Source organism: Orycteropus afer, unplaced genomic scaffold, assembly GCF_000298275.1.
Source record: "Orycteropus afer afer isolate SDZICR_OR568_19922 unplaced genomic scaffold, OryAfe1.0 scaffold00007, whole genome shotgun sequence".
Taxonomy (NCBI): domain Eukaryota; kingdom Metazoa; phylum Chordata; class Mammalia; order Tubulidentata; family Orycteropodidae; genus Orycteropus; species Orycteropus afer.
This window is the reverse complement of record NW_006921594.1, coordinates 14,230,282-14,255,669: the sequence shown is the minus strand read 5'-3', so window position 1 is coordinate 14,255,669 and position 25,388 is coordinate 14,230,282. Positions and strand designations below refer to the sequence as shown.

Sequence of the window (25,388 nt, the reverse complement as noted above, 5' to 3'; positions counted from 1 at the left end):
TCGAGTTGATCCTGACTCATAGCGACCCCTCCTTGGGTTTCCAAGGCAGTATCTCTACAGAAGTAGATTGCCCAATCTTCCTTCGGAGCAGTGGCTTGTGCGTTTGAACCATCAGCTTCTGGTTAGCGGTCACATGCCTTAGGCACAACTCCACAACCAACGGGAGGTGACCTTTGGAAATACAAGAAGAAAAAAAACATCAGTCTCTCTTCCTTTCAGCTGCTGTGTTCTCCTTCAGAGCATGCAGATGCAACTTAAACAGCCAGCGCTATATTTAGCACTAACCAAAATACCCACCTCCCAGACTCCACCCTCTGGAGCCCCTGAAAATTCACTGTGGCTGCTGTATTTGTGTTCCAGCCCAACGCGAGTGTACACGATTCTGGAGGAGCTGAGTTTAGGGACCATTGTGGCCAATATCACAGCTAAGGACCCTGATGATGAAGGTTTTACCAGCCGTCTCTTCTACAGCATTACTACTGCTAACAACTATTTTATGATAAATCAATGTAAGTCACACATGCAGATGTGCCCCTCTTCTGTCTAGGGCCCATCATAAGTTACCAGGGTAATGTTGTTAGATGCTGTTGAGTCAACTTCAACTCATAGCAACCCCATGGGACAGAATAGAACTGCACCATAGAGTTTCCTAGGCTGAATCTTTATAGAAGCAAATTGCCAGGCCTTTCTCCCTCAGAGCTGCTGGATGGATTCCTTCCACCAACCTTTTGGTTAGTAGCTGGGTGCATAACTGTTGTGCCAGTGGGGATCCCTATCAGGGTGATAGCTGTGTTAAAAGCAGCTGTTATGGGGTTTGGGGAAACGGAATGGGACACAGTGTTGCCAGTTAAATCACGCTTCACCTTTGAGGATAGTGAGTGTGTAATGTTGATGGGTGAGATGTCCTGAGGATACCTTGAGGTCTTTGAAGAGAGGATCCCTACCAGCACTGTCCAATAGAAATATAATGGAAGTCACATATGTAATTTTAGATTCTCTAGGGAGCTCTGGTGATATAGTGCCAGAAAGCTGGCGGTTCAAACCCACCAGCCACTCCTGGGAAGGAAGATTGGGCAATCTACTTCAGTAATGATACTGCTTTAGAAACCCAAGGAGGGGTCGCTATGAGTCAGCTCTGACTCCACGGCAGTGAGTTTGGTTTGGTTTGGTTTAGTAGCCACATTAAGCAAAGTGAAAATAAATAAGTGAAATGAATTTTAATAATGCATTTTATTTAACCTGAAACATCCAAAATATTAAGGCACTCTGGCAGTGCTGTGGTTAAGGCATTCCGCTGCTACCAAAGGTTGGTAGTTCAAACCCACCAGCTGGTCCACAGGACAAAGATGAAGCAGTCTGCTTCCGTAAAGATTTACAGCCTTGGAAACCCTATGGGGCAGTTCTATTCTGCCCTATAGGGTCACTATGAGTCTGAGTCAACTGGATGGCAGTGGGTTTGGGTTTACATAACACTGCTGCACAGCAGGGGAGTCTTCCTCCTGGGAAGGCTTGCCTTGCTGATTTTGCGGAAGCTAGCTTTGGAGAAAGGGGCCTTGGTGGTGCAAACTTGGCTGCTAACTGAATAGTTGGTGGTTTGAACCCACCCAGGCTTCATGGGAGAAAGGCCTGGTGCTGGATGTCTGTAAAGATTACAACCTAGTAAACCTATGAGGCAGGTCTACTCTGTCACATGGGGTCACTGTGAGTCTGAAAACCAATTCAATGGCACCTAACAGTGGCATTGGAGAGGAGGCCCTAAGTAACACAAATAGTTAATGTGTGTGACTGCTAACCAGAAGGTTGGAGGTTCAAGTCCACCCAGAAGTGCCTGGGAAGAAAGTCCTGGTGCTCTACTTCTAAACAAAGCAGCCATTGAAAACCCTGTGGAACACAGTTTGACTCTTAACACACACAAGGTCGCCAGAAGTTGAAACTGACTATACAGTAACTGGTGGTGGTGGATGGTATTGGACAATCCCAGAAAGGCAATGCATTATTTGTCCCAAAGGCTTTAGGGCAAAGAATACCTCTTCCCAGGGAAGGGAGGGCAACAGCAATAGCTGAAAACTTCCTAGTGCTCTGGCATCATGGACCTCAACCCGCTGATAGTGAGGGTTGATCGACCATGGTTTAGAGTTCTGTTCACCCTAGTACTGGAAAGGAGCTCTGGTGGTATAGTGCCTATGGCATTTGACTGCTAACCAGAAGGCTGGTGGTTCAAATCCACCAGCCACTCTGAAGAAGGAAGACTGGGCAGTCTACTTCTGTAAAGATTTACCTCCTCAGAAACCCAAAGTGGGTCACTATGAGTCAGAATTGACTCAATGGCAGTGAGGTTGGTTTAGTTGTTGTTGTTATGTGCCATTGAGTCAAACCCAACTCACAGCAACCCCTCCTTTGGTTTCTGAGGCAATATCAGTACAGAAGTAGTAGTACAGTCAATTGCCTTAGGCACTATACTACCAGCACCTCCTTGGTTTAGTTACTACTGGAAAATTAAGTTTTAAGAAGCACTGTGTTTTTTGGAGAATGTTTATTAAGACTCTTTGGTTGCAAGTAACAAAAACTAAGGAAACTAATTCAACCTAAGGAATTTTTAAAAAGGTCAGGAGGCCTGAAGGAGCTCTGGTGGTGTAGTGCCTAAGGCATTTGACTGCAAACCAGAAGGTTGGCGGTTCAAACCCACCAGCCACTCTGTAGAAGGAAGATGGAGCAATCTAGTTCCATAAAGATTTACTACCTTGGAAACCTGATGGGGGTTGCTATGGGTGGGAATTGATTCCATGGCAGTGAGTTTGGTTTTGGTTTGAGGGAAACTCTATCAACATGTTACTGGTATCTCATAAGAAAAAGCCAAACTGTCAGGGCCCAGGCTCATCTAGGGACCTCAGCAGTTATACTTCCGGCCTTTGACCCATAGCTCTACTACAACCCAGCTCGGCTACTGATTCTCTAGCTCATGACACTCAATTCAAAATTCTCCATTAAAAGAATCAGTGGGTTGAGATCTAAAGTCAGGTGTCCACCAGTCCAATTAACTCTGGGCAAGGCTCCTTCCAGGGGTTCAAGACTGTGGTTTGGGGCAAATAATTCCAGGAGAAGCAATCCTGATACCCCAGAAAATGTCTATGAACTTATATGGGCTTTTCAAAAAGTTGTGTTTTTATAGCAGATATTCTCTTTGCAAGCCAGTCCTCATATTAGAATGTTCTTTTCCAGTTTTCTCCAAGTCTCCATATACCCCTATTCTTTCATTTCTCTTCAAAGGCATGTTCTAACCTTTGCCTTCTAGTGACTGGTACAATCCAAGTGGCTAACAGGCTAGACCGAGATGCACATGAATTAAGACAAAACCCCACCATTTCTCTGGAAATTCTGGTGAAGGATAGACCCCAAGGGGGCCAGGAGAATCGCATCCAGATCACCTTCATTGTGGAAGACATCAATGACAACCCTGCTGCTTGTGCCAAGTTCACCTTCAGGTATTCTAGCTTTGAGAACTGTGCTGGGCATTCTACCCCTGTGGTGGCTCTGGACCCTTCGGTTTCTCTGCTGTATTCTCAGGAGGAATGGAAGAATTATAGGAATTTGGGGAAATGGCTCAAAAAAATAAGTCAACTTGAACTGTCCTGTTTTGTACATAGGGAGCTCTGGTGGCATAGTGTCTAAGGCATCTGATTGCTAACCAGAAGGCTGGCAGTTCAAACCCACCAGCCACTCCTCGGAAGGAAGGTTGGGCAATCTACTTCCCTAGTTCTGTACATAGGTATTCCTTTCACAATACGTTTTTTTTTTTTTTTTTCTCTCTCTCTCTCTCACTTTCTTTACTCTGTTATCTCTCTTCTCCAATTTCTTACTCTCTTAAAAATTAATTTTTATTTTCTGCCTTTCAATAACATGTTCAACTCAGTTGGTGAAAAATACTACAGGGACTTGTTAGAGCCTCTCTGGACTGTGCCTTTTCTTTATTTATTGCCACCAGTGGCCAGACATTCTGTTTGTTAGCAGTTATAACAGATCTTGAGATTTAGGATTAGTATCTAGGAACCCCCAGAGAAACACGCCACTAGAATTATGAATAAATCAAGCCAAGTGCTTACTTAAAACCAAACAAAGCATCTAATTCACCTTACACAACTTAATTGCTTATAAACAAAAAGCAACATAAAGGGAAAAACGCAGATACAAATGGAATGCAAGTGAGTTGCTATATTTTGACCTGTTATTTGTCCCACAGTCTATTCACCCAGCCACCCAAACCTACTATCATAGAGGTGATTCCAACTCATAGGGACCCTATAGGACAAAGTAGAACTACCCCCTAGGGTTTCCAAGACTGTAAAGCTTTATGGAACAGACTGCCACATCTTTTTCCCATGAAGCAGCTAATTGGTTCAAATCACCAACCTTTCAGTTAGCAACTGAGCACTTTAACCACTGTGCCACCAGGACTCCCTAATCTATTCACAGTTATTGAAAAATAAAGTCCTTTGCGATTGTAGGTTAATATGCTTTTAAAAAACAGTATTGTCATTCTATTATTTTATCAAAAGCTGCAAGATGAATAACTCCCCAGGTTAATGTCATCTCTGTGATTTGTAGCAACCAGTCTCCAGTTTTTTGGAGTCTGAAATGGTTTTTCCACTTGCGGGAGATGTGAGGGAGAGAGAAGGTAGGGAGACAGTGCCCTGAAGACCAGAACAGGCCTCAGATTTGGATCTCCCCATGGACAGTCTCCTTCAGAGTTTATCTTTGATGAATTTTCAAGTTGACTTTTAAAGCTCTGGGTGGATTTGGGCATGGACCCAATCAATATCCATAACCATACAAAGGAATAGATTGCCTAGGGTAACCCACTGTTGTTAGCTACACTCGAGTTAATTCTGACTCATGGTGACCCCATGTGTGCAGAGTAGAACTGCTCCATAGAGTTTTCAGGGCTGTGACCTTTGGAGAGCAGATTGCCAGGCCTATCACCCATGGACCTCTGGCAGTGGGCTTGAGCTGCTAATCTCTTGGTTAGTAGTCTGAGTGTTTAACCATCCGTGCCACTCAGGGACTCCCGGGAAAGCAATAGAAATATAAATTCCTTCATTATGCTTATGAAGGTCTCCCTGTTCTCCTACCTATATGCCCAGCATCATGCTAGGAAATCAGTGAGACAAGAGTCTGATATCAGAAGAGTTAAACTCTATTCTGGGCACATCCCATTTGCCCCTCCAAATCCACTCTCCACCCTCCCCTGTGCCCCGAGAGGCTGATTTGTATGACAACCTCAAAAGGAACTTCATGTTGTTGAATAGGCAAGAGGTGGAGGACATGGGGACGGTGAAGTAAGAATATTTTTCTACCTGGCTCCCTCCCTAGTGAGACCTCTGCCAGCTAGATGTCCCTTCACTTCCTGAAGGCCTCTATTCCTATAAGGCAGCCCTCTCCAAACAGCACTGTCTGTCCCTGGGTTCTAGTTTCAGAAACTCCTCCCTCCAATGGCTCTTTCAGGCCTGGAGGTGGTAAGGGAGCTCCACTCTTACTGGCTCTGAGATATTGCACCATCCCTTGAGATTTCCATACACTCTGTCTGCACCTTTATAATAGTCTCTTTATTAAACCTTCCCAGAATTATCCTAATTTGACCTCTGCTTCCTTTTGAAACCCCGGTAAAGTCATAATAGCTTTGATCATATGATAGGTTCCTATTCCTGCCCTAAGCATTCATGGCTCTTAATCTGTGAGATGGGTGGGCATGGTTAGGATGGTGACACCCATACCATTACATGCATAAATGGAACATACCCACTGTTAAGAGAAGTCTGGGCCCTGGAGACAGAGTGGAGATGGTATTCAGAGCCACTTTGTGTTAGTTCTCTAGTACCACCTATAACAGAAATACAACAAGTGGATGGCTTTAACAAACAGAAATTTATTCTCTCGCAAGTTAGGAGATTAAAAGTCTGAATTCAGAATGCCAGCTCTAGGGGAAGGCTTGCTCTCTCTGCCAAGTTTGGAAGAAGGCCCTTGTCTCTTCAGCTTTTGTTTCCTGGTTCCTTGGAGATCTCCATGTGTCTTGGCATCTATTTTACCCTATTTCTATTCCACTTGCTAGTTTAATCTCTTCTGTATCTCAAAAGAGATTGACTCAAGATATACTCTACTGTTCCTGCCTCATTAACATAACAAAGACAACCCATTCCAAAATGGGATTATAACCTCACGTGTGGAGGTTAGGATTTACAACACATATTTTGGGGGGGCATAATTCAACCCATAGCATAGTCTTGATTTTCTTTGAAAAGACTATGCGAGTACTCCTGGTGTGGCTCCAGTGCATCCTGGGAAATTCCTCTCCTGGGTCCTGCCTGTCTAGATGCTCCTGCCTTTCTTTACTGCCTTGTCTTGAGAGGTGGGGGAGGGTCAGAATGGTTGGCCCTGAAGGCTACGGAGCAAGAACTCTGGATACAGGCCTGGAGAGGATGTGCTATCTCAAACCTTCCTTGTCAGTGTTCGCCCTCCAGCACCTATCTCTTAAGTACACATTACAGCTTCCTGTGGCCCAGAGTCCCCTGTGTGTGTGTTGAGCTTGCAGACTGCACTTCATGTTGTGGGGTGCTCTTGAGTCAATCCCCTCACAGTGACCCCATGTGACAGAGTAGAACTGCCCCATAGGTTCTGATGTACATTGCCCTAGTACATAACTGTGCTGAGCATGCTTTCATGTGCTTTTGGCCATTTCTTTATCTTCTTTGGAATGTCTACTGAAATGTCCATTCAAATCCTTTGTTCATTGTTAAATTGAATTGTCTTTCTCTTACTGAGTTTTAACGGTTTTTCATCGATTGCTCACTCTGGGCCATCTCCGGAGACCAGGTTAGTGGCTGCCAGGGCTGGCTGGTGAAATCACATTTCCAGTGTCCCAGACTGATCAGGCAAGCTCCTACCGAGTCCTGCTTGTGCTAATCTCTCCATTTCAGCACCGAAGGCCAGCCCTAAATCAGTCACTGGATTAGCTGAAGATAATTCCGAAGATAATTCTAAACAACATTCAAGTCCTTTTTCTGGGCTTTTCTAGCCAGGGTGACTTCCAGCGGTCCTATGAAAGCCAAGGTGTGGGGAAGGGCAACAAAGGGGTCCTTCCTCGGCAGACAGGAACCGGAGTCTTTATTCCACAAACCCAACCTGCATGTCCTTTGGCTCATTTGCATGCTATAGGCACTAAGAAGACCTGACAATCCTCTCCTCTTTGCTTCTTCCTCCATCCCTACCCACACCATGTCCGGGATACTCATCTGGCCAAAGTGGAAGCACAGGAGCAGGTTTTGAAAAAGAACAAAATAACAACAGAAGTAATGTAACCACAGTCTCTGACAACATCTGTCCCTGCAAAGGGGTCCTGGGCAAGGTCCTTTCTGCTGAGTTTGTGCACTGGCAGAAGTGTGGATGGAAGGAGGCGGCCTGGCCCTGGTAGTGGCAATGCGCTGGGCATGAGAAGGACGCCAGACTGGAGGAAGGCGATACCCCTTGTCCACTGTCCATGCAGGCTCTCTGGAGGGCTCAGAGTTCAAAATAGCCCTTCACACTGACTGAGGCGGCCCCTGAGGCTTTCTTGAGCTGATGATGAATGAACCTCAGCCTGATGGAGGCATCAAAGGCTCAGTGACAGCCCCAGCTGTGCTGGTTGTAAATTCTCTGGTCTCTTGGCTGAATGGGCTTCACAAGCTGTTTGTGAGCAAGAGGTGGAGAAAGTTGGCCAATTCAGAGTGTGGATGGCAAGGAGGGAGGGCAGAGGCCTTTGAGGCAGGGATTAGTGAATGGGGTGTGGTTTTCTAGGTCATGTGTTTAGGGAAGAAATGCCAAGTGTTAAGGAAGAATACAAGAACAAGACACACAGCTCTGAGGAGAGGAGTGTGGAATCCTATTTTGGAGTGCCTGAAATATCTGGCTTCAGAACCCTGGACTCTTCCTCAGAGTTGGTAATCAAGGCTCAAATCCTTCAGCCCTCTATGGGTTTCATTATTCTGTGAGGGAACTTAATAAAGTTTACAGTGACACCAACACAGACAATAAATAATCGGGCCTGAACGAACCCACTTTCTTGGGCAGATATTGAACTATTCTAAGCCACTCTCTTCTTCTGAATGTATACCTTTTGAAAATAAGAATATTAGAGATAAATATTTTTAAAACACATGGTATGATACAGCATATAGTTGATGTTTAATAAATGATATCTACACCAAGAAAAGGAGCCACGGTGGTGAAATGATTAAATACTCAGCTGCTAACTAAGAGGTTGATGGTTCAAACCCACCAGCCACTCCATGGGAGAAAAGACCTGGAAATCTGCTCCCATAGAGATTTCAGCCTAGGAAACCCCATGGGGCAGTTTTAATTTGATAGCACACAAAAGCACCAATACTCTAAGAATCAGAATATTCCTTCGAAGTGAGGATGGTGAGATTCTGACTCACGCTAGACACATCATCAAGAAAGACCAGTTGCTGGAGAAGAACATCATGATTGGTGAAGTCGATAGTCAGTGAAAACAAGGGAAACCCTCAATGAGATGGATTGACACAATATCTACAATGCACTCGAACATACCAATGATCGTGAAAATGGCATGGGACCAAGCAACAGTTCATTCTGTTGTACCTAGGGTCACCATGACTTGGAGCCAACTTAATGGCAACTAACAATAATAACAACTATAAGTGATTATTAATATAAACATGACATTGTGCAATGGAGGCAGGAACAAAAATGTTCCAACTCCAATCCTGCCCAAACATGTGTGATCTGTGCCAGTGAAGCATCGTGGAGATTCAGTTACACCTGCCAGGAAACTTCTTTCCAGGAAGCAAACCCAACTATTCTCAGCAGTTCAAGACCATGCTTGCTGTCAGACTTGCTCCACATTTGCTGTGCTCAGAGCCCATTTTAGCTGCCATTAGGCTGTGGAAGGTAGAAAGGAGCACAATTTAGTTACAGAGAGAGGATTGAAGAACTTAACACATGTTAGTCTGGGCCCTCCAAGAAGCAGATGCCAAGGCAGGATTAAATGTGCAAGGATTTAATTTCTATGTGGGAGAATATGGGCAGAGAGCTGCATGAGTCTGGGAGAGTCATCGGACCACCATGTAGGTCTGACCCTGAATGAAGGAAAGAGGGAGGGAAGGTGGACAGGTATGTCCTAGACTGCATGAAGCCCAAGAAAAGTTCAGTGAGGCCATCAGGAAGTCCTCAAGCCAAAATCAACTAGCTATCAGAAGACAGAAGTAAACCTGCCTTAATGTCTCTGCCACGCCCAGTTGTTGGCATATGGCCTCAGTGCAAAAGCGGCCATGGACTTCAGAGCATAGTTACTGGGGCCATCGCCAATTATACTCCTGTAGTTGAATGCAAGGCACATTCTGATGGCAGCCACGATATACTGTTTTTAAGAAATTCTGCCCAAGGCATGTTATGATCTAGGTAGGTGGCAAAAAAATAAAAATAGCCACAAATTTCTTCCTGCCTATATACCTATATACACAGTTTTGTAATGTGATTTTGCCATTCCCCCCATCATAAAGAGGTAGGGTCTATCTTTCTACTTCTTGAAGCTGTGCTTGACCACATGTGGAGTAAAGAATTTAACTTCATCCAGAGAATTTGTCCTTGGTTCCTAAGAGAGAGCCTCTAAAACCTAGGAATTTCCCCAATGATTGAAGTGCCTTTCTTATCTAAGAGGGCTCCAGACCTGTCAAGTTATGCTATAAGGTGACTCAGGTGGAGCCAGAAGGACCCACTATGTGATATCAGCCAACCTCAGGGGAGGGAGACATGATTCAACCAATCATGTAAATGTAGCCCCAATAAATGCTGTGGACATGGTAGCTCCATGGGCTTCTTGATTGATAATAAACATCAATGCATGTGGCAGTATAGCACATCTCCTTTTCGAACATGGAAACTTCACGTTGATAACCCTCCTAGATCTTGTCTTATGCATCCCTTCATTTGTATCCTTTTGCTATAATAAACCTGTAATCTGAAGTATAGCACTTTCCATGAGTTCTGTGAGTTGTTTTAATGAAGTATTGACTCTGAGGGAGTAGTGGAGCCAGTAGGTCAGAAATGAGGGGAGTCTAGAAACCCCTGAGTTTATGGCTGGTATCCTGAGAGGAGGTACTGGAAACCCTCAGATTTGTAGGCAGTAGGTCAGAAATGAGGGTATTGTAGGGACTTCTAAGATTGTGGCTGGCATCTGAAGTCATGGGCAGACTTGTCAGTCTGGAGGACTGTGCCCTTTAACTTGTGAGCTCTGACTAGGCTCCAGGTCAGAGAAAGAAGTGCTGCATGTGCAGCTGGTGTCAGAACAGAAGGAAACAGAACTGATAATAAATTGCTTTGGATTGATCAACACATTAGGTCTCAGAGAAGAAAGATTTGACTGTCCTCCCACCACATGAATTGCTTTGGCCAATTTTGGCCAATGGAATATTCACAAATGCAGCACAGCAGAGACTTGCAAAGTGCTTGCATGTTGGAACTTACCTTCTCTTGGCACTTTTGGAACCTTGTAATCTCTGTGTGAAGAGCCCAAACTAACATAGTGGAGGAAGAGAGACAACAAAGCAGAGATCAACCATCATCTCATCACCTGACATGTAAGTGAAACCATTCTAGATTACTCAGCCCCAGGCAAGCTGCCAGATAACCAGAGACTAGCCAAGATGGACTAGCACCAAAAGAACTGCCAGATGACCATAGCATTGTGAGAAAAAGGTGCCCTGGTGGCAAAATGTTAAGTGCTTGGCTGCTATCCGAAAGGTCAGTGGTTCAAACCCATCAGCTACGTTCTATGGGAAAGGATACCTGACAATCTGCTCGGTAACCTAGAAAACCCTATGGAACAGTTCTCGGTCCTAGAGGGTCACTATGAGTTGGAATCATCTTAATGGCAGAGAATAACAACCTTGTGAAAAATAATAAATGCTTGTTTTCAAGCACTATGTTTTGGTCTGGTTTGTTATGTAGCTGAAGCTAACTGACATGATTTATGTCCATTTTATAGATGGAGAAACTGAAGCCTGGAGACATGCTAAAGGCCCTCAAAATGAATTAAAGTCTAAAGGTGTTATCGTCTCCCTTAGCTGGACCTGAAGGCTCTAAGTCTGAGGAAAGCTTTAGTCACTTGTGTTGTTTGCTTAGACCATGGAGTAAATTGAGACTCAAAAAACTGAAAAACCAAACTTACTGCCATCGAGTCAATTCCGACTCACAGCAACCTCCTTTGGGTTTCTGAGGTGGTAAATCTTTACAGAAGTAGATTCCCCAGTCTTCCTTCCATGGAGTGGCTGGTGAGTTTGAACTGCCAGCCTTCTGGTTAGCAGTCAAATGCCTTAGGCACTATGCCACCAGAGCTCCTTAAATTGAGACTGGGACCTCCAAATTCAACGCTTAACAGACCCTTATTGAATAAATTATACCAAGGAGTTAAGAGATCCTTCTGAGACATTAAAGCCATTAGAACACAAGTTGAAGAATCCCAGTCTTCAAAGCATGGAGGCTGAGGGGTGTAGGGGTACAGGGATTTTCTCTAACCAGATTATAAACTTCGGCAGGCAGGGCTTCAATTTATACTACTCATATGTCTTTGAGAAGTTCTGATAGTATAGTGCCTAAGGCACTTGACTGCTAACCATAAGGCTGGTGGTTCAAACCCACCAGCCACTCCTCGGAAGGAAGGTTGGGCATTCTACTTCCGTGATGATACCACCTTGGAAACCCAAGGAGGGGTCGCTATGAATTGTGTCCAACTCGAGGGCACACAACAACAACAAAAATATGTCTTTCATCACTTCTGTTCTAGTCTCACAAAGTATCATTCGTCCATTCAACAAATATTATTGAGTTCCTACTGTGTTCTGAGAACAAAGCAGTCAAAAATCCCTGCCCTTGTGGATTTATCTTCTAGGGGAGGGACAGACAATAAGCAGGATAAATAAGTAAAACATATAGTATATTGGAAACTGGTAAGTGCTAAAAATTAAAAATAAAGATGGGAATGGGAAAGGAAGCCACTGACTTAGACAAGGTAGCCAGAGAAGGTCAAACTGGGATGGTGACATTTGATTAGAGAGTAAAGAAGACAGAAGAGTGAGCATATGGCAATTTGTGAGAAGAGGTCTCCACAGCAAGTTCAAAGACCTCGAGGCCAGAGCTGAGTGGTGGTCCAGGAACACCAGAAGGCGGGAGTGGTGGGAGCAGAGTGAGCAAGCAGAACAGTTAGTAGGCGATGAGGTCAGAGAGGCAATGAGAGGGGTGAGAGACACCGTGTAGAGCTCATAGGTCGAGGGTAGGACTTGAGTGACATGGAGAGCCATGTGGGCCTTAGAATGACTTGATGTCACATTTTAACAAAGCTCCCTCTAGCTTCTGTATTAAGAATAGTCTAAAGAGAGGCAAGGACAGAAGCAGAGAGACCAGTTCAGAAGTTCTTGTAATAACCATGGCTTTGCTTTGAATTGAAATTAAAGTAGAGGTGACCAGGCTAAGACAGAAGCAGCATTCAATCAGCATTTGTTGGGGGAAAATACTGAATTGTGTCTTTCCGCCAGCATTATGGTGCCTGAAAGAGCAGCCAAGGGGACGCTGCTTCTGGACCTGAACAAGTTCTGCTTTGATAATGACAGCGAAACACCAAACAACAAATTCAACTTCACCACACCATCTGGAGTGGGGAGCAGCAGCCGATTTTTACAGGATCCAGCTGGCTCTGGGAAAATTGTGGTCAGTTAACAGTCATTGTGTCATTTAAAGGGCAACGGGGAAGCTGGTCTAACATGCATAGTGTATTTGCTGCCCTATAGAGAGAAATTACCAAGGTAACTCCCCCCTTGGAGCGATTGCAACGGACAAACTTAATAGTGACTCTGCTTTTCCCATTTGCTCTTTATTTTACCCACGTTCCAGGACTGGTTTGTTATGTACATTTGTGCCCGGGGTGCTAAGGAATGGACTCTTTCTTGCATAGCACACAGTTGGCATGCCTGTTTAGTATGCCTCTGCAGTCACATTAGTGCCCTCTGGGCTCAAGTACTTTTGTTTATTTAAGTGCTCATTCCTGGCCCATAAAGGAGTGAGGTGCAAGAACGCAGGGCCAGGCCCTGAATGTATCTTGATAACTTCAGCATTACATGCTCACTGGGTGAGAGATTGGTGGTTCAGTGGTAGAATCCTCTCCTTCTAGATGGGAGACCTGGGTTCACTTCCTAGCCACTGTACCACATGGGCAGCCACCACCCATCTGTCAGCAGAGACTTGTATGTTACTATGATGCTGGACAAGTTTCAGTGGAGCTTCCAGACTTAGAAAGACTAGGACGAAAGGGCTGACAATCTACTTTAGAAAATCAGTCAATAAAAACCTGATGGATCCCGCTGGTCCAATCGCCAACCAATCGTGGGAATGGCATAGGACTGGACAGTGTTTGGTTCAGTTGTGCATTGGGTCACCATGATGGCAGCTAACAATGAAAGACAACCACCGAACCACTGGGGACCCAAATGGGAGATTGAGGGTGCATAGGTAGCGCCTCTCCTATACAGCAACTCCAGAGGGGCAAAGGCAGAGTTGGAAGAGGATGGGCATGCAAGGTGGACAAAGCGAGCTGTGGAAACCCTTATTTATAAAAGGCTCCTGCCTATGGGTGGTAGAGAAGGAAATAGAAGGGTGGGGAAATTGGGTGGGTAGGGTCTCCAAAGTGGTTTGCACCAGAGATAAAGCCTTAGGGAGAAAAGTAAAGCAAGCCTTCACCCTTCTCCACATCCCACCACAAGCCTTCCTTCATTTCCCAAGAAAATCTTAACAATTTTATTCATAGTGTCATTTGAAAAATAATTCCTATTTTCTTTCTATTTAGGAAATCAATACATGTAGAAAACACAAAAACATTCAGTGATAATCATTGTTACTCTTTTGATATATTTCCTTCTTGTCTTTTTTCTATATGTCTATTTTATGCATATTCTATAGATATATGTATATAAGTATTCTAAATATGCATAAGTATTTTAAATAATGAAAATATCCCTGCAAAAAGGATTCTTTATCCTGCTTTTCTTCAACTAATCTGAAGATGTGAGTTGCTGCTGTTGGGCAATAGTGCTTGATGACCATGTTTGTACAGATAAATCCTGATTCTTGATAAATCCTTTAGAATAAATTCTTTAGTAATGAACAAAGGTATGGGTATAGCTTTTTAAAGTTATATATGTGGAGACAAAATACTGTCCAGAAAGTTTTATCAGTTTACACATCAGCTAGCAGTATATGAAAATGTCTTTCTCAGTCAAATAAGTTGGATTGTTTATTCTGTCTAATCTCTGTTTTAATCTAGTTGATCGGTGATCTAGATTATGAAAATCCAACTAATGTGGCATTTGGCAATAAATACTCCATGATAATCCAAGTACAGGATGTTGCCTCTCCTTACTATAAAAGCAAGTATCATTCTGATTTATTTCATGAGCTGTCTTTTTGTGTTTAGAAAGAGACTTTGACAAAACCAAACACTTGAGAGTCATCCCAGTCTTCTCCCCTTCGGTACCCAGAACATTTAATAAGTCCTTCCTTCTATATCACCTCCTACAATCTCAAGAATCTGCCCACTCTCTGCTCTGCACCCCGCTGCTCCTGCTTTAAAGCAGGGTCCTCCTTTTCTTGGCTGAATTACAACACTTAACAGTCTCTTAAGGGTTCCTCTGTCTCTGTCTTGCCCCTCTCCAATGCATCCTTCCCATTTCTATTAGTGATGTTTTAGGAAATGCAAATGCCATCATATTACTTCCTTACTTAAAGCTCTTCAGTGTCTCCTATAGCTTTCAAGTTCAAACTCTTTGGTTTTACACACAAGGACTTTGATCATCTGGCCCCTACTTAATCTTCTAGCTTCATTTCTTGTCACTCCCCTCTAAACCCACTTCCTCCCAGCTAGTCCAAACAGCTTGTATCTCCTGAAGGAATTTTGCTTTCTAAACCTCGATATCTTTGCATATGCCAAGAAACCCACCCTATCCCCACCTCTGGACCCATTTGCCTAACTCTGTCTTAATAGTCCCTGGGTGGTTAAGCATGGACTACTAGCCAAAATGTTCAAGCCTACCCAGATGCACTGTGGAAGACAGGCCTGTTGATCTGCTTCTGAGAGGTCACAGCTTTGAAGACCCAGTGGAGGGCAGTTCTACTCTGCACACGTGAGGTTGTGTGAGTTGAAATCGATTTGGCAGCAGCTGGTATAACTTCCCTTGTAAAGCCCAGCATACACCTCTTCCTGGGAGGCGGTCCTCCTCTGGCTTCCAAAGTGCCCTGTGTGTGAATTGATCTCAGTGCACACACCTTGAGGCAGTGACCATCATGTCTTATTCACCTTGTAACCCTAATATTTTGCACAAAGCCTGGTACACAGAAGATGCTTTAGAAATGTTGAAAAAGTAAATGAAGGACTAAGATTAGAATATTTAGATTTAATTTTTATTTCTGTTTTTAGATAACATCTACATTTATATCCTAACAAGCCCAGAAAATGAGTTTCCTCTCATCTTTGATAGGCCGTCCTATGTGTTTAATGTCTCAGAAGTAAGCTCAGGTAGGTAACAGACATGAGGGACGCGGACCACACTGCTCTTGTTGGCTTCACTTATCCAGATGCATGCTCCGTAGAGGGGAAGCTCCCTTTGAGAAGCCCTGCATGGTGTTTTTCACAGCAATTCACAGCTGATTAGTGTTTATTGCATCCCTTCTTTTTCTTTTAAATTGTCTTGACTGCTGTGGAGCCCTTCAGGTGAAGTCTGGATTTTGAAAACTGTTGATTAAACTGCATTTCTCAGAAAGCTCTGATTGCTGCTCTGTCTGTTTGCCCCATTCCTCTAATCCTCCCTATTTGCAGCAGCCTAAATTTCTCCTAGTCTCCACTGTGATTTTTATCCAGATCACTCAGAGAATTGAAATTGAAAAGATAAAGTTTCCCATTCCCAGAGTCCCTTCATTTAAAAAACAAAATAAAGACCTTGTCTCTCTGCTTTACTGGCGTTCACTGGAGGCCTTCTTTCATGCCCTGTCTAACACCTTGATTCCTGCAGTCTCGCCCTCATTAAAGTCTGTCCCAGCTGCTCCTTTCGGGTTCAGTTTCTTCTCATCCCTCCCAGTTTCAGAGTAACAACATTAACTCTCTACTGCAATCTTAGATTTTCCCATGGCTTTTGTCCCTTTGATTTTGGGTTACTTATTCCACTTTTAAGGATCTCTCGTGGCGTAGTGCCCAAGACATTTGACTGCTAGCCAGTAGGTTAGCAGTTCAAACCCACCAGCCACTCCACAGAAGGAAGACTGGGCAATCTACTTCCATAAAGATTTACCGCCTCAGAAACCAAAAGGGGGTCATAACAACTATGAGTTGGAATTGACCCAATGGAGTTTGGTGGGGTTTTTTTATTTCCACTTTTAAAATATGTATATCCAAATGCTCCTTCTAAAATTATCTCCCCTCCATTTTATTCCCTCTCTTTTTGATGGCCTCTATTTCCTGGCATTAAGTTTAAAACAAAACACAAAAAGAATTAGCCAGTTAATAACAAGTGCAACAGTAATAAATAAGGCTTTTTAAAATAAATAAATAAATTCATCGATCATTCAACAATTATTTTGATCACCTATTTGGGTCAGTGAGCTCTGGTAGCATAGTGCCTAAGACATTTGACTGCTAACCAGAAGGCTGGTGGTTCAAACCCACCAGCCACTCCTCGGAAGGAAGACTGGGCAATCTACTTCCATAGTGATACTGCCTCGGAAACCCAAGGAGGGGTCACTATGAGTCTGATCTTACTCGATGGCAGTGAGTCCCCCCCTTTCCCGCTGGATCAAGCACTTTAATTGGTGCTGAGCTACATAGTTGACTAAGAGAAGGTCTATGCCATTGGGGAGTATAATTTATGAGAAAGAACTTTGACAAAACAAGCAAGTCAGAACTCCAGCAGCTCCATCAATAAATTTGTAAAATAAGAAAAGTGCAGTGGCACTTAAACATTTCTATTTTATTATCATCTAATTTCTTTAAAACCGTTTCTTGTTAATCTTGTTTACAAAAGCAATTCATACACATTATAGGAAATTTGAAAAACGCAAAAGAATATAAGGCAAGAAAGGAAAAACTCACTTTAGACAACAGTGCTAGGAAAAGATATAGTTGTAAGGATATTCCCTGCAGTGTTGTTTATGATGGCAAAATCATTGGCGTGCTTGGAGTCGATAAAAAGCGCACAAATTGTGTGTAATGTTAAGATTTAATGCCTCATAGTATTTGCTTGACCTAGGCCAGCTGCTTGGATCATAGAGCCAGGTTCCTCTTTAGGCCAGGTACCTAGTGGATGCTTATTAGAATGGACTAGGTCCTCAGTGGCACAGACAGTTTACAATCAGGTGCTAGCCCAAAGGTTCGTGGTCTAATCCACTGTAGCTCCGTGGAACAAAGACCTGGTGACATTTAAGGAGTATACCTTAGAAAATCCTATGGAGAGATTTACTTTATAACACGTGGGTCACCAGGAGTCAGAACTGACTCAACGGCAGTGGGTTTCTGTTTTGTTTCAATTTAATGGAATTGAAGCTATAAAACCTATAGAGTTTGCACAACACAAAGGGCCTCAAAAGTCATTCCCCTCTGGTAGTGAGGAGTAGCAGTGAGGTGGGCTGTCTGTCCCTGTGCCCCACCACCCCTAAAGCAGTGCTAATCTCAAATATCTTCTGCTCCTCCAGCCAGAGCCCAGATTGGACAGGTGCAAGCGACTGACAAAGACTTGCCCCAGACCAGCATCGTGTACTCCATCGTCACTGGAGGGGCCAGCCTCCAGCACCCAAACATATTTTGGATTAATCCCAAGACAGGAGAACTCCAGCTAGTGACAAAAGTGGACTATGAAACTACCTCCACCTATATACTCAGAATCCAAGCCACCAACCACGAGGACACAAGCTCCGTCACTGTGAGTGTAGCTATTGTTCGGTGTGCTCACACCAAGCCTCTGACTTCAGACCTCTCTGGCATCCTTAGGGTATTTGGCTGTGGCCGTGAGGAATTTTCATAGGGCATAGCCTGCAGATGGGACAGGAAATGAGTACTGGTGCCCAGGGCAGCACAACTGGACATGCAGAGGTGCTCAGGAAATACAGATTGATGGCTGTAGGCCTATATTTGTGGGGTCCTCAGAGAAGTACTGAGATTGCTAGCCAGATGTTGGACTCTCTGCTTAACCCACAAAGCCACTCTGTGGGACAAATGTCCCTCTGTTGCCCTTTAAATCTCCCTTTGCTTGGGCGGTGGGCTAATGGGGAGATGCACACCACCCAGAGTGAGACGGTTTTGTAGCTCTGCATTTGCCCCCAACAGTAATTTTGTCATGTTTTAACCGCTCCCATACAACCAGAAGGAGCTCTGGTGGGGTGGTGCCTAAGGCACCTGACTGCTAACCAGAAAGGCTGGCAGTTCAAACCCACCAGCCGCTCCTCGGAAGGAAGACTGGGCAATCTACTTCCATAGTGAGACCGCTTTGGAAACCCAAGGAGGGGGTCCCTATGAGTTGGGATTGACTCAATGCCAGTGACTTTGTTTGTTTTTTATACACACCAGAATGGGGTAGGTCTTAAAATGATGTGGCTTAACACAGTGCTATGGGGCAGTGGTGGTTGAGTGGTAGAGTTCTTGCCTTCCGTGCCAGACCCCTGGGTTCAGTTACTGGCCAATACATCTCATGTGCAGCCACCCCCTATGTGTTAGTGGAGGCTCACATGTTGCTATGATGCTGAATAGGTTTCAGTGGAGTTTCCAGATAAGACAGACAAGAAAGTCCTGGTTATCGCCTTCCAAAAATCAGCCAGTGAAAACCCAGTGGATCACAATGGTCTCACCTACAGCCCACCATGAGGATGGAGCAGGGCTGGGCATGTTTCATTCCACTGGGCGTGGGCTCACCTTGGTTGAGGACCAACTCGATGGCAGCCAACGACAACAAACCCAGTGCTATGTTGCTTGTCAACCTTTGATATTGAGAATCTTGTTAAATGCAGAGTCTGCTTCAGAAGGTCTGAGGCCTCAAGTTTGTGTTCTTACAAGTGATGCTGATGCTGCTGGTCCATGACTACACTTTGAGTTGTTGTTGTTGTTGTTATGTGCCGTCGAGTTGGACCCGGCTCATAGAGACCCCTCCTTGGGTTTCCAAGGCAGCATCACACTTTGAGTAGCAAGGGTTTAAGAGATCAATGCTGTCAGTGATTAGGACAGGCTGAGGGTAATGGGATGGCCACACAGACAGAACTATTTCTTAGTCTTCCCTATGAATAAAGTGGAAAAGCATGAAGAAAAAATGAACTTTTGTGTGATGTAGAGAGTGACTGAGTCAGAGTCAGGAGATGAAGTTCATGTCTCAACTTTGATCCCAATTTCCTCAGGGGTCTGAGCAGTGTTTATCTCCATGTTCCAATTTCTCTATCTCTTAAATGGATATTCAACTGATAACCCAATGCCCGAAGACTCCAGCTCCTCTGATGACTTGCTTTGAATTAATAGGATGATATGTGAGGCTCATCATTGCTAGCTCAGGGAAGGATGTGTTGCACTGGAGATAATTGCAGTGTTTGTTAGGCTGGGTTTTTTTGGGAGAAAAATGAATGGACTCCACTTTGGGAGCTAACTAGACTGAACATTTCAATTTATTCCTGGGCTCAGAAATAGCTGAAATCCCCAAATATCAAAGGTAGAATGAATACGACTCAAAATTCATAAGCTTTAAAAAGGGTGATGAACTAAATGATCACATAAGTCCCTTTCAGGGCTGACAGTCTGATTCTGTGTTGGCAGCCATCCCAGGCCCCATTCCAATTCACCAGGCGAAAAAGACAGCTGTGAAAGAGAAGAGGCTGGCCCCTACCTATGGCCGGCGAATGCCACTGGCTTAGTGCAGTGCTGATAGCCCAGGTTACAGGTGAGATCCTGCATTAGCCAGACACACTCGTTCCATCCCAGTTGGTCTCAACTCTGGCTGAATATTAGAATCATGTAGGGAACGTAAAAAAGTAACAATGCCTGGGCCTCAGCACCAGAGAGGCTAATACATTTAGTTTGGAACATGGCCCAGGAATGTGTAGCTATGTTGAGAACCATTGCACTCTATTCCAAAGTTAAAGTCTGAACTCCCAATTCACAAGGGGCAGTGATCAAGAAAGTATAGTGGATGACTGTAGATCCATAACCATTACTGGAGAAACAATTCAGCATCCTTTGGGGATGAGCCAATGTGCCTGATACTACATACATGTAGTATGTTGAGGTACGTAAATGTATTTCATATACTGTGCACACACACAGAGAGCATAGATATGAATGGCATAGGGTTTGAAATAGTGCAGACCTGAGTTTAAATCTCAGCTCTGCCACTTATGAATTGTATGATTTTAGGTCAGTTATCTAACTTCTCTGAGCCTTGGTTTCCTTGTCTGTAAGATGGGAATAATCATATTCTCTATTCTCATATGAGGTTAAATGAGCTAATTCATGGAAAAGTGTTTACTCCAGTGCCAGGCACACAGTAAGCCTTTAATAAGTGTTAGCTATTAGGAGCTCTGGTGGTGTAGTGCCTAAGGCACTTGACTGCTAACCGGAAGGCTGGCAGTTCAAACCCACCAGCCACCACTCCTCAGAAGGAAGGTCGGGCAATCTACTTCTGTAGTGATACTGCCTTGGAAACCCAAGGAGGGGTCGCTGTGAGTTGGGTCTGACTCCACGGCAGTGAGTTTGGTTTGGTTTGTTTTTTGGTTATTAAGAATGACCACTTTCTTGTTGTTCTAGGTTACTGTGGACATCCTTGAAGAAAATGATGAAAAACCAGTATGTACCCCAAACAGTTCCTTCCTGGCCATTCCAGTGGATCTAAAAGTTGGCACAAATATTCAGAATTTTAAGCTGATGTGTACTGACCTCGATTCCAGCCCCCGATCTTTTCGTTACTCCATTGGCCCAGGTACAATACTTGGAGACCCTGTTCTTGAGGTCTCCTGGTGTCTCAGGCCTTAGTAGCTATTTAGAGAGATGGGGAAGCAGTCTGTGCTCACACAGTGTGTGTGGTGATTTAAGATATTGAATATGGAAAGTAGGGGTGAGGAGTCCCAAGGTTCTTGTGCCCTTCCCAGACCCCCACAGGGTGCCCAAAGGCCCAAGAAGGGTGAATCCTATTGATAGTGACCCCTTCCCCCAAATACCCAGACTAGACAATCAAAGATTCATAAATCATGCGAGTGTAATTAAAAAAAAAAAATTAGTTCAATTCATCAACCATCTCCTTTCCTGGAAGCTTGCAATGGAAGCAGGGAATCCCGGTCCTCTCTCTGGGTAATAATAGATTAAATAGATGAAATGCATTTTGAAATGTGTCCTCAGGAATTCTCTTCTGCTCCATTCATTTTTGCTCTTTAAAAATATACCATTGGGGGGTGAGAGCACCCCTCGATGGAAATTAGACAAAAATAGTTCATCTAATGAAGTGCTGGGGCCAGAGATTTAAACCTAAACAAGCAGAGTGATTCCAGTGCAAGAGGACGCTCCCTCACGGCCGCCTGCTGGGCGCTGGCAGAGCAGGAACTGGAGCAGAGGGAAGCCTCTGGAGCTCTCTGTGTCACAAAACCCAGAGGCATGCGCTGCCTTGAGATTGCAGTTGCCAAAGATGGAAATAATCCATACTAAGAACCCCAAGGCCTTTATGGTGCACTTCACTGCTAAGGGAGTGAAAATTGCATCATCTCCTGCTCCATTTACTGGTTTTCAGTCAGTAATGAGTCTGGAGCCACTGGAGGAATGAGCAAGAGCGTGCTTGGGCTGGCAGCCTCTCTGCCCCAGGCTCCTTGAGCTATGAGCCGTGAGTCCCAACAGTGTGTGTGTGTGTGTGTGTGTGTATGGGTGGTGGTGGTGGGGACTACATCCTGCAGGAGAACCCGGGACCAGGATTCTTTTTTTTTTTTTTAGTTTTTATTTATTTATTTATTTATTTAGGATTTGGGTGAAGATTTACAGAGTAAATTCACTTTTCATACAGCAGTTCACATATACTTTGTCTCATGTCATTGACCAAAATTTACAATGCAAAAGCTCCCCTCCCATTTCCTCCCCATAGTTACCTCCTCCCAGTGTCCATCCCTTCATACTCTCCTGCACCCTGAGCTATCTCCCTGTGCATAAGCAGCCCTTCCTTCTCCCATGATTGTTCTCTCCAAGGGCGTGTGTCTACTTGAGGTAAATGTTTAACTCACATGCCTGTACTTTGTTTGGCTGGAAACCACAGGTGTGGGTTCAATTCCAGACCTGAAGGGCAGCTAGGGGCCATAGTCTCAGGGTTACACCAGGCTCTATTGGACCAGCAAACCTGGCAGGACCAGGATTCTTGAAAAGCCAGGAGGCATCTTCCTTTGGGGGACCCTGGGGACAGCAGTGAGATTGCATGGAATGCATGGTGTAAACTTGACCTATAGCTAGTATGTGGCCTGCCCTTCTCTCCTGTAGTCTACTCTGGTCTGAGTGTGTTATGCATGTGGTTACTTAAATAAATGCCATATGGGAAGGATAGGCTGGAAGGTGCTGCATCAGGATTATTAAATCTCTCTGCCTGATGCTCAGCAAGATGGCACCTGATTGTCCTAGGGCAGTTGTGCTGTCATCCTTTTCTGTACTCACCCTTGCTGTCAACCATACTGGTGTGAGCAAGAATTTCTTATATGGATGAAATCTCTGATGCAATTAAAGCCTATACATATCACTGAGCCAGCCCTGGTACATCAAAAACACAGTGTACCCTTGAGGTGTGGACATTTGAGGACAAGACTGAATGTACTTTTCTTCTAACCTTTACTTCTTACTCTCTTTTTTCCTTTTTCCTATACCCTTATATCAATTCTCATATAGGCAATGTCAACAATCATTTTGCCTTCTCTCCCAGTGCTGGCTCCAACGTCTCATACCTGTTGCTTGCGTCTCGCTTTGACTATACTGGTGGCCTTGATAAGATCTGGGACTACAAGCTGCTTGTCTACATAACAGATGACAACTTGCTGTCTGGAAGGAAGAAGGCTGAGGCTCTTGTTGAAACAGGGACAGTGACACTGAATATTAAAGTTATTCCTCACCCAACCACAATCATCACCACAACTCCCAAGGTAAAGCTTTGGTCCTATAATCCCCAACCACATTCCTTTGTGATTTACATTGACGGAACCCTTTGATGCCAGGGAAATGTGGGATAGACTGAAAGAGCTTTGGTATTAGGATGTTGCTGAGGATGGAAACCAAGGGCTAGATCAAAGTAGTCCGTGGGTGGCAGACAAAGAACTAGATGAGACCCTGGACTCATAGGACCATTCACTTTACCTGTTCTGATAATGAAGATTGTGTCTTTGTGCAGGGACCTGTGATAGATCAGGCATTAACTATCTGTGGTGCTTGTGGCACAGGAGCCAATTTTCATGGGCATGTGGCCTGTTGCTCCCTTCATGTGGTAGTTAAATTTGTATGTCAACTTGGCTGGGCCTGGTTGAGTGGCTGGGCAGTTGGTGGTAGTTATTCTCCATGATGAGACTGGCAATCAGCTCCATGGGGGTATCTACCACAAGCAGCTGAGTAGCTGCCTTTTGGATGTGGTTTGCTTCCTGTATGTAAGGAGAAGCCTTGGGAATGGTCTCTAGCTTATGGCATGCTTGGACCTTGCATGTAGCCATGTCTTTGTTGAGCAGCCTTCCCTGCTCTGCTGACCTTGGGACGGCAAGAGACAGAACAGAAGCCTCAAGGTCAAGGGGCTTTCACACAGTCCCTAGAGCCTGGCACTTTGAACTTGGACTTAAACCCTCCAAACTGTAGAGAATAAGCTCCTGTTTGTTAAGGCCATCCCATCCGTGGTACATTCCTGTCACAGCGGCGCTAGGGAACCAGAACACTTCACAACCCCTTCTCTGCTTGGTCTGAAGAGCCACCTGCAAATCAATGTCCATGAAAGCAGATAATGGTCAGGTGTTCTCCACTTTTGAAGCATCACAATGTGCCATTTTGTTTACTATTCCCCATTTCCACTCCAAAAAAAAATTCATTCATTTACTCTACATATTGATTTAATGGTGATAATATGCCAGTTACTTTGGTGAACAAAATGATTCCTGCTCTCATGGAGCTTTGGATATATGTCAGTGGTTCTCAAAGTGTGGTCCATGTACCAGCAACTTCAGCATCACCTGGGAACTTGTTACAAATGTAAATCCTCAGGCCTCACCATTTTATTAAGGTTACACCTCATCCAACCATGATCATCATCATGGCCACCTGGGAAAGACATTGGAACCCAATCACAACCCCAGAATGACTGAATCAGAAACTCTGTCAATGAGACCCAGAAATCTGTGTTTTTAGTAAGTCCTCCAGGGGATTCTTATGTGCCTGAAAGTTTGAGAGCCACTGGTCTAGATGGGTAGATGGATAACAAACAAGTAAGCAAATTAATAAAATAATTACAGATTGTGGTAAATGCTAGGAAGGAAATAACAGGTGTCAGAATACAATCAGTGTGAAGGAAGGCAAAGTCTTGGCCTCTGACTGCAGGGTTATCTCCTCTGTTCTTTGGAGGAACTGGCTTATATTTATGCTGGCCTTTTTATTCCCTTTCTTCCTCTTGGCTTGTGAAAGCTGCACCCCTGGTCAGCAGTTCCATAGTTGTAACCTGCCAGAGGAAACAGAATCAGAACCTTAAAAAATCATCTATGACAGGTGGCCAACTTCTGCTTCTCAGCGTCTTATCAAGAGCTGATTAATACTTACCCCACCTGTGCTTTTATCAATATTACCCACAATGAATGGAGCCATAGAATAACATTAAAGACTTCTGGTTACAATAGAAGCCAGGAGGGTCCCCTGAGTAAGGAATTGCCACCTTTCTTGGGCTTAAAGCATGACCCAATTATGACATCTCCAATCCTAAAATCTCTGCAACTTGTTTATCTGTTTCGTGCTCTAGGAAGCAGATGCTGAACTTGAGGTTCAGTGTGATACTGGCACACCCCTCTGGCAGTGGCAACTTGTAGAGGAGTGAAAAACCTACAAGGTGGAAAAGAACAACTTTCATAGTCCATGCCATCCCAATGAAAGACAATTGCTAATCTAATCCCCGGGTTACTCTATGATTCGGAAGAAAAAAAGCCAATGGCATTTTTTTTTTAATTTATTTGTTTTTATTTGGGTGAAGATTTACAGAGCAAATTCACTTTCCATACAGCAGTTCACATATACTTTGTCTCATGTCATTGACCACAGTTTACCACAATGCAACAGC

The 25,388-nt window shown here is 44.2% G+C and overlaps 1 protein-coding gene across 1 annotated transcript in view; it reads left to right on the top strand.

The window, feature by feature from the left end:
- Window positions 1–25,388, top strand: part of CDHR3 (cadherin related family member 3) — a 103,746-nt gene that overhangs the window by 65,504 nt on the left and 12,854 nt on the right. Inside the window, exons 6-13 of the mRNA XM_042781407.1 lie at window positions 361–509; window positions 3,293–3,482; window positions 12,600–12,771; window positions 14,381–14,483; window positions 15,530–15,628; window positions 17,794–18,020; window positions 20,879–21,050; window positions 22,982–23,232. Of these exons, the coding sequence (XP_042637341.1) occupies window positions 361–509; window positions 3,293–3,482; window positions 12,600–12,771; window positions 14,381–14,483; window positions 15,530–15,628; window positions 17,794–18,020; window positions 20,879–21,050; window positions 22,982–23,232 (1,363 nt within the window). The remainder of the gene's footprint in view (window positions 1–360; window positions 510–3,292; window positions 3,483–12,599; window positions 12,772–14,380; window positions 14,484–15,529; window positions 15,629–17,793; window positions 18,021–20,878; window positions 21,051–22,981; window positions 23,233–25,388) is intronic.